The sequence below is a fragment of the Eucalyptus grandis genome, chromosome 2 (genome assembly GCF_016545825.1).
Source record: "Eucalyptus grandis isolate ANBG69807.140 chromosome 2, ASM1654582v1, whole genome shotgun sequence".
Lineage (NCBI taxonomy): Eukaryota > Viridiplantae > Streptophyta > Magnoliopsida > Myrtales > Myrtaceae > Eucalyptus > Eucalyptus grandis.
This window is the reverse complement of record NC_052613.1, coordinates 19,825,822-19,834,727: the sequence shown is the minus strand read 5'-3', so window position 1 is coordinate 19,834,727 and position 8,906 is coordinate 19,825,822. Positions and strand designations below refer to the sequence as shown.

The 8,906-nt window shown below is 37.9% G+C and overlaps 1 protein-coding gene across 1 annotated transcript; it reads left to right on the top strand.

Annotated features, from left to right (window-relative positions):
* Window positions 1–4,097: 4,097 nt before the first annotated feature.
* Window positions 4,098–7,859, top strand: LOC104425720 (CASP-like protein 1D1). Its single transcript, XM_010038506.3, has 3 exons — window positions 4,098–4,638; window positions 6,337–6,463; window positions 7,402–7,859. The coding sequence occupies exons 1-3, from the start codon at window positions 4,331–4,333 to the stop codon at window positions 7,630–7,632; spliced, it is 666 nt and encodes a 221-aa protein (XP_010036808.2). The 5' UTR covers window positions 4,098–4,330; the 3' UTR covers window positions 7,633–7,859.
* Window positions 7,860–8,906: the final 1,047 nt, after the last annotated feature.

The window sequence follows — 8,906 nt, the reverse complement described above, 5'->3', positions numbered from 1 at the left end:
CGAGATCCTCTACATTAAGGGCGCAAATTTACGTCTTATTTACCAAAATAACAAAGACATAATGCCATTGCCGAAAACTCAAATTACAACCTATTCTAAGCAATACAGCGGGAGCCTCCTCCCTGATGGTCTCAGAAACAGTTTCAGGCAAACGAGCCGGGCGAGAATCAAGAAAAGGGCAGTGAAGAAGTTCATGAGCAGCTTTGTTCCTCTCTTGGTATCCACTCCAACTTCCAGGAGCTAAACGACGGCTGAAGAAACTCTGTAGTGCAGGAATTATATTGTGTTTCGTCACGTTGAACAACGTTAAACTGGTTTTAGGAGAGCTCCTGAATCTTTTAAAAGCATATAACGTGTTCACATGGCTGAGATTCATCATCTTATTTTCTTTTCCTCGTCCTTCCCAAGTTCCCACACATCCGTGGTGTAACTGCCGTACTTCTTCTTCTTCCTCCTCCCCGACCCAAATGTTCCGCTCGTCTGTCACCACCACAAGCTGTCGTGGTCGCCCACATCCTGGCCACTCGATCTCCTCCACTTCGCTCATCTCTCTCTCTCTCTCTCTCTCTCTCTCTCTCTCTCTCTCATGCCCGAGGCCATGGAGATCAAGGTGGTCGTTCGTGTCCATGAAAGTCTCTGCGGTAGCGCGAGGCCAACGGCCTCCATGGCCGTAATTTGGATTGACATTAGAATGTAACTTTTTGCGTGTTTGAGCGAAAGTGCTACCAAAGATGGATTATCTCCAGATCTTAATTGGGCCACGCTTACATAAAATGACCAACTTCAATCTTGCTTGGGCCATACATTTTTTACGTGAAAAGGACCAACATCTGTGGCCCATACAATGGACCAAAGTAGGAAGTTCAACGAGTTCTGCCGTGTCAAATGTATCATTTTCGGGGTGGATTTCCAAACTTTTCTTTTTCCATGCTTAATCAGATCTTTTTCCATTTGTATGATCTCATCATTTCATTGCACATACGTGGACTGATCAACAAATTAGCACCAACCACCATGACATAAGAGAGGTGTCGTTGTTGAAGATCATTTTCTCTTTTTCTTTTATTGCCTTCTTGAACAAGCGATTAGGAATATAAGTGCAGATATTAAGCCAAGATAGAACGAATGGTAATAAACTAACACTATTCTGAATACTCCCAATTAATATAATCTGGATTAAAAAGCCTTTTCTTGCGGAGCAATCATTTTGATTTCCAGCCCACCAAGAAAATCTGTACACCAATTAAACTTTCCTATTCTTGTTTCTTGCGTTCAAGCTTCTTCGAAATGATGGTCATGCCCCTCGGGCGTACCCTTACAGTGGGTTTGGCGCATGGGCATTCATGTAAATAAGACCTAATTGAGAATACTTCTTGTTTTAATTAGCGTGGATTTGACCGCAGCCTCTATTGGATAAGCTCCGCGAGAGCTTTTTCAATAGCATGACGTATTAATGTCCTAAAATTTCTGAGCCAACCTTCAACAGCCAATAGACAACAAGTGTATGTGATATCTTGAACATTCGACGCTTGACGTTGGAAAAGGGGTTCATGGAATATATCAAAAATGGGCAAGAAATCGATTAGCGGAATCAGATGATTCCTCCTTTTAAGAAGGGTCCGTCTACCGTATACTATAGATTCATGGAAAGGTAGGTCGCTCATCGTCCACAAAAAGTTGGCCATCTAATTGACATGTGTGCAATGAATTTGTCCAATCATTGGGGTTGGATGAACCACACGAAGAATCCAAGGATAAGTTCAGACATCTCATGCTCCTTTTTTGTCTTTTACGCCCATAGAATTGGTAACCCTGAAGAACAGAAAGCAAGCTGGATATGCGTGCCAGCTGGTTTTTGTTTGGCGTTTATTTTATTTTTCACTTGTTGGAAAATTTTAGCACTCCCATAAAGAAAGAAAGAATACGTGCCATTTTTTCTTAACAACTAATAAAGGTGGAAATGGGCGATGATTATAGTTACTCATTTTGGGTGTTATTATAAGGTCTCACATCTGTCATGGATATTGGGTAAGATTATAGCTACTCTATCCAAAATCCTAAAGTTTTCAAGTTGAGCTTATTATAGTAGTCTCATTATATACTGTAAATCAAGAATTTTCTTCACATAAAATAGTAGATCCCAGGGCAAATTAATCAGAAAATCACTCCCAATCTGATTCAAACTCAAAACCCTAGGAAAAAGGATGTGACTCATTTATCACTAAATCGTTACACTCGGCGATTAACTATTTACTTCTATCATAAGAAATCTATTATATCATAAAGAAGTCTATCTTAAACAAGTTAACTTGAAGGCAGTGAAATTCCCCCCGCCATTATAGGATGGAATACTATGCAGGGCACAAAATCCCTCTCAGCTCGACTTCCCACGGATGCATCCATCGTCCGCATGCATCGGATAAGGTTTCGCCCATAGAATAACAAGCATGACATCCAAGACTATCGTGAGCAAAGCTATTGTGATTGGAACACGCAATCACATTTGAACTGATATGGTTTACATCCGGTGGAGTAGAGAGTCTAATCGAATCATGAGCGTAAACGGGACATGGAACATACATCACATCAATGCATTTTTTAAAACCCTAAATTAAGTCATTTGCTCAAATGGTCACTAAGATCTCTTGGAGTGTGTTGACAAGAAACCTCATTCCAATGATGCGGATTTTGCGCACTTAGATAACCCTCGTGGCTCTTACCCTCCACATGCGTTAGGGTTTCGTGGAATTCTTCATCCATTGGGTTTCGAGCTGTTTACTTCTATGAATCACTTTCGTGACTCAAACCACAAGATCAGTTGTCCCTTTGTTAAGCATATATTCTCAAAGGCAATTGGTGTGTCGACATACCAAACAATTCATTGTCTGTACTATGAACAGCTAATAACTTCTCATTGCAGATATACGATACTTTAGATTTAATGGAGGATGCACTTTTTTAATTTTGACATTGATAGCTTCTGCGTTGCTCAAACCTCTCATTTGTATGGGTAACAATCGTTGAAGGATTGCTATAATTCCAAAGGAAAAAAGGCGTATGGACATATTCAATTGTCTAGACCCTTTTAGACTCATTTTTCCAGCTAGATCAAGCCAATCAAATTCTTATTTTACTGGAAAAAAAAAAAAGAAAAAAAATTCACATTTGAAGCTTGAGAAAGGTCATTTCTTCCAACATATTTAATTATTGTGACTAAGTAATTGTATCCAACAAACCGTTTGTATGGATTTAAATTATGTGTGCTTATTAAGGTCTTGTTAATCAATGAACAGTATACTTTTTAAACATATTTGATGAAAAAGTAATTGCTTTTGAGAATATAGTTACATCATAAGGACAATCAATTCATTTGACATTGTAATTTTTTATTTGATAGCTTAACAAGTGCCTCGGAACACTCTTCAACATATCCTTTCACTTTATTTTGCATATTTCTGCTTGTACAACAACATTTTCAATTGGGTGATCATAATTCGTAATATTTATAATTTTTTGTTAACAATGAGTAACTCTATACTCCTAGATTGAGCAAACATATTTGTAAAGTAGTTATAAGAGTATTACTTGTACTTAGACGTTGTGAGATACTCATGATCGTATCATATGTCCACTAGAGGATATAGATTTACCTAGATGGAGCCCCTTTCTTAGAAGTAGGAAAAAAAAACTATTATATTGACTTAAAGCCATATCGTAAAAAGTACTAGACTCAAAATTCAATCTTACACGTATATGTGTATATATATATATATATATATATATATATATATATATATATATATATATATATGTTCGCAAATGATAACAATCTTTTCAAGAATCAAGACACCAGAAAACCATATTTTCAATATCCGTCAATGTCAATGTCCTACTCACATCGAACAGGACTGCCGCGTACACAACAAGCTCCCCAGCTACAGATTTACCTACAATTAAGAAATGCAACCCGAAAAGACAGGTCTCCATTTCTTCCTTCACTTTCCCACTCATGAAAATGAAATATATAATCACCAAATGCCTGAGTTGGGCTGAAGTAACCCCGTTTCAACGATTCCAACTGAGAGAGAGAGAGAGAGAGAGGCACTAATTTTTGGCTGCTCAACAAAGGAAGCAACTTTATTCAAATCCATTTTGCTTTAGCGTGCCCGTAATTCCAACCAAACATATCCTCAAAGCCCTAATATATACTCCCACAAGCGCACCTCGTTTCCTACACACAAGTACAAAGCGTCAACTTCTTCTTCGCTAAACTGGTCTCACAGACATTCGCTTGTCCCTCAGTCCACACTTTAGCTTAGCCACAGCAACTATGGCTGAGACAGCGGAACCCCAGAAGCTGGTCGAGCTCGAGAAAGTGCCCGACCCCGAGGCCGGCGTGCCCCCGAAAGGAGAGGAGGCGCCCCCAGAACCCCCACTTCCGCCCCCAGTGCCGGCGCCGCCGGTGGAAACTTGCGTCTTGGTTGACGTGGCGCTTAGGGTTTTGCTCTTCGCAGCGACACTGACCGCTGTGGTGGTGATGGTCACGGCCAACCAAACAAAGGTGGTGCCGGTGCCGGTGCCGGGGGTGGGGAGCCAGGCTCCGGTCGAGGCCAAGTTCCAGAACTCGCCGGCTATTGTGTAAGATCATATTCATTCCATGCACAGCAAAACTTATTTTCTTTTTCCACTTTCAGTTTTTTTTTTTTTTTTTTTGGTTGATTTTTTTCAATCATGTTCTGCTCATCGACTTTTCCTGAAAAGATGGTGAATTTTATCCTTATTCTTCTTCGTACCGAGAAGATTCGATGACATGACTCGCACATAGACAAGAATATTTGGCTTTATAATTTTTATCTTTTGGCGGGGGACTCTTAAGGAAAAAGTTGTAAATTGTTTATAATAATTGTCATGTAACAAGGATTCGACCTGATAAGAATCCACTAACTAGGAGGATTTGAGTTGAAATTCTGTCACCCTCTCTTTATACTTATCAACAACAACAAATGATTATAGAGAAGAAAATAGATTATTGGCGTTTAGCATGAAGATAAATCATCTATCATATTACTATACCACACAAAATGCAGTTTCTCAGGGTAGAGATGGTTTCTTGAACAGGGCTTTTCCTAGTTAAACATTAAAACTTATTTTGGTTCATAAACGCCATACAAACCCGATTCAAATTCAAGTGGGATTCATATAAGTCTCACTTCTCATAAATTGACTTGAGACTCGGTACACACTGTTTTATGACTCATAATATTATACCAGTAAGGCTCAAGAAAAAATTAGGTTATTATCGATATACAAGTTTCTTGAAAACATCCTTTTTGATTCACTTACAAAATGAAAATCCTACAAATTTCCTACCAACTTCTATCAGTTTATTCTGCAATAGAAGGTTTCTCAAATTAAGCACAAAGGATCGATTCTTCCACCTAAATGGTGTTCTCTCCATTTGGGTGGGACCTGTACTCTTACTAAATAATAGGAAAGTTGAAATCTTGCCTATATTAAATTTGGTTGATCATGGGACCCTTATATTCGATGATTCGAATGACTCAACACGTCCATGATGAATTGAATCTAGATAAATAAATGTTTGTCCAAGTGAACGAAGTCTTTCCCCAAAAATACAAAATATGTTTTTTTTACCGATTTTTCGTAAAGATGGAATAATATCAATTGTGCAAAAGATGTCTAATAAAAGTAATTTATATATTGACATACTATACTTTCACTTGCGAATGTTAGTACATGACCAGCTTCCATTTAGATAACAATTTATCTTTTAAAGATATGCTGATCCAAGTAGATCGAGTCTTTCCCATGAAAAATGAGATGTTTTGTGCCAGTTTGTCATCGAGAAAGAGTAATACCAGTTATGCAAGATATTTCTAATAAAATTAATTTATAAAATAATATATCATATCATATTTTTGTTTATGAATGTTTGAATACGATCAGCTTCTATTCATACTTTGTTAAAAAACTTGGTAAACCAATATCATTCGTTCCTTTTGGGCTTGGCTCATCTTAAGCTCAATGATTGCATGTTTTACATATAACCGTGTGGGACAAATGCTTATGCATATAATAATGGTATGGACCACAATCAAATCAAATACTTAAAACACAAAGTTTGATGCATATCTTATGATAATCCAAGTTGGTGGAACCGCCTTTTCTTTACTCGACTGGTGGATTTCTTTACCTAATATTAATTAAACAATCAATGATTACAATCAAAAGTTCAAAGATGTGCCTTGATAGTCTATAATTACAATTTTTATTTATTTATGTATTTATTTGTTTATCTTTTACTCAAATTTGCAGATACTTTGTGGCAGCCTTATCAGTGGCTGGCCTTTATAGCATCATCGCCGCACTCGCATCAATTTCTGTGATCTTGACGCCAATTTTCGCCGCAAGTTTCCAGCTCTTCTTCCTGATCTCTGATGTGGTGAGCTTTCATTTTCCTAGCCATCTTATCATGATTTACTCGTTTACTGAATTCACGGAAGAAACTCGATCAATTGGATTGGCCAGGATAAAAATACATTTAATCATATTAATCGAGATATAAAGTGATGATGTCATAAATTCCACTGGAAAATGTGAATGAATTTAGTGTTATGAACATATAATATTGATTTTATGTTTGAACTTGTCAATAGCTAATTCAGTTTGTATTAAGCATATACTATCACCGGGAGTTTATTTTATTAAATGATTATACTTTTTGCATCAATTTGATTGAATCAGAGCTCAATAAAGTTGGACAACAATCCGATCATAATTACAACGCTCTCATCTTGTCCACTTTGACACCTGTTAAAGAAAAGCAAATAATAACGATTTATAACGGAAAAAATGCATTAGAAGTGCATTGTGTATATAATGAAATCATGTCTTAAAATTTTTAAATTGATTCGATTGAGTTATAAACATTTTTTGAATAAGTTTAATACGTCCTTTTGATGAACAGTACCTAATATTACATCTTGGTATCCTTAAATTGCAAGTTTCGATGTTAATTTGTGGAGTTAATCAAACCAATAGAAAGGTTTAGGGTTCTATTGTACTTTTCGGCTCATGTTTAGGATTTGATTGCGGCAATTAAGGTCAGAATTCAACTATATTTGGTATATGAGATTAAGACTGGCGGTGCAATTCTTCCAACTTCAATAATGATGCCGGAGTTATAGTCAATAGCATTAAAAAAATGCAGTAACCAATAATTTACGAACTAACGTGAGGAACACTTGTTAAAATTAGATTTCTATATCCCTAACATGACTAATCCCCCCTTACCGCATTCTCGCAAACATCACCGATTTTCTCTCATTTTTTTATGGCCGTTCTCTTGGACATTCACGCGTATGCTTGGTGCACAAACAGGTGGTGCTCGGCCTCGTCGCGTCAGCCACGGGCACTGCCGGCACGGTCGGCTACATCGGCCTGAAGGGCGACACCCACGCGAACTGGGGAAAAGTTTGCAATGTTTATGACAAGTTCTGCCAGCACATCGGAAGCGCCACCGCCGTCTCGCTCTTCGCCGCCGTCGTCCTCGTCTTCCTCATCACCCTCTCCGTCTTATCTATCCACAAGAAGATCCCCCAGTGCCAGTAGAGAGACTTTTCTTGTCTGTAAATTGCTCTATTGGGATGTGCTTTGCGTGCAATGTGGTCGATCCTGTACCGGCTGGAACAGCGGTCTAGTTCGTGTAAATTTGTATGTATGGGTTTTTTGGGTGATCGTGTCTTGTTCTGGGAGATGCGTACATTGTGTTTCCCATCTTGTGCGTGTATTTGGGCCACTCAATGATTATGGGTATTGATGTCGTTTCGCGTGGTTCATATCCTCTCAACTTATATTATGCCAATGACACAAATATCTTTATCGTGAAGTAAAAACCTCGATATAAGGGTAAATTTTATTTGAAAAGCACTATATGTGAAATTTGGTAAATTTTTAATTGATGAATGTAGCGGTTTTGACGGCACTATTACTAATTTGTCCATAGTTGCAACTTTGTGCACTAGTTCATTTCTGGCCGGTAATTTACATATGATCAGCACCAATAAGTGCCTCATCACAGATATACAGTAGACAACCAATCAATTGGCCGTAAAGTAAAACTCTATTGTAGATGATAGTAGCTATTTCCGTTTTGAACGATTCTATTGGGGCAAAAAAAATTTCCTACAGGCTTGATTAGAGAAACCTCCCTCCAACTATACCTTCTATTGGTAGGTCACAAATTATAAACATCACATATATGCAAACTTAATGAAAATAAAATACATGTGATGTCCATACTTGTAACCCACTAATCAGAAAGACGATGAAAGGGAACTCCCTTCAACTAGGATTGTAAGAAAATATGATGGTTTCTATTAATCTAACTAATTGATTTGGGTTTCTTTTCAAAAGTTTACTAATTGTACTTTAGGAGGAAATATTTTTTATAGCCCCTTTTCAATCTTTCTTTCGAAAGGTTCGGACACAATTTGGTTCTTCCTTTCAAAACCTACCTAACTAAACACTCCTTGAATCGCCATCCAAAGCTAACTGCATTTGCACCTACCCTTCATGCCATGCCTCAAATCTCCATCGCAACTGTCAACAAACCGCCACATCTTTGTCATTTGAGTCTTCACACGTGCTCCTTTTCAGTTTTAAGACAAGTTACGTTTGAGAAACTCATGCGGTGTATTGGAGGCTAGAGCTCCAATAAGAGCAGCACTTGACAATTTTCAGTATGTTCCAACTTCAATGCTGTTGTCTTTTATCGATTCAGTCTGCTGGTTTGGGTCCTTTATACTTGCTGTTAAGGTGCATGTTTAAGGATGTCAGGCGAACGAAGTTACACGGAGCAATTAATATATCTTAATCGGGTATCC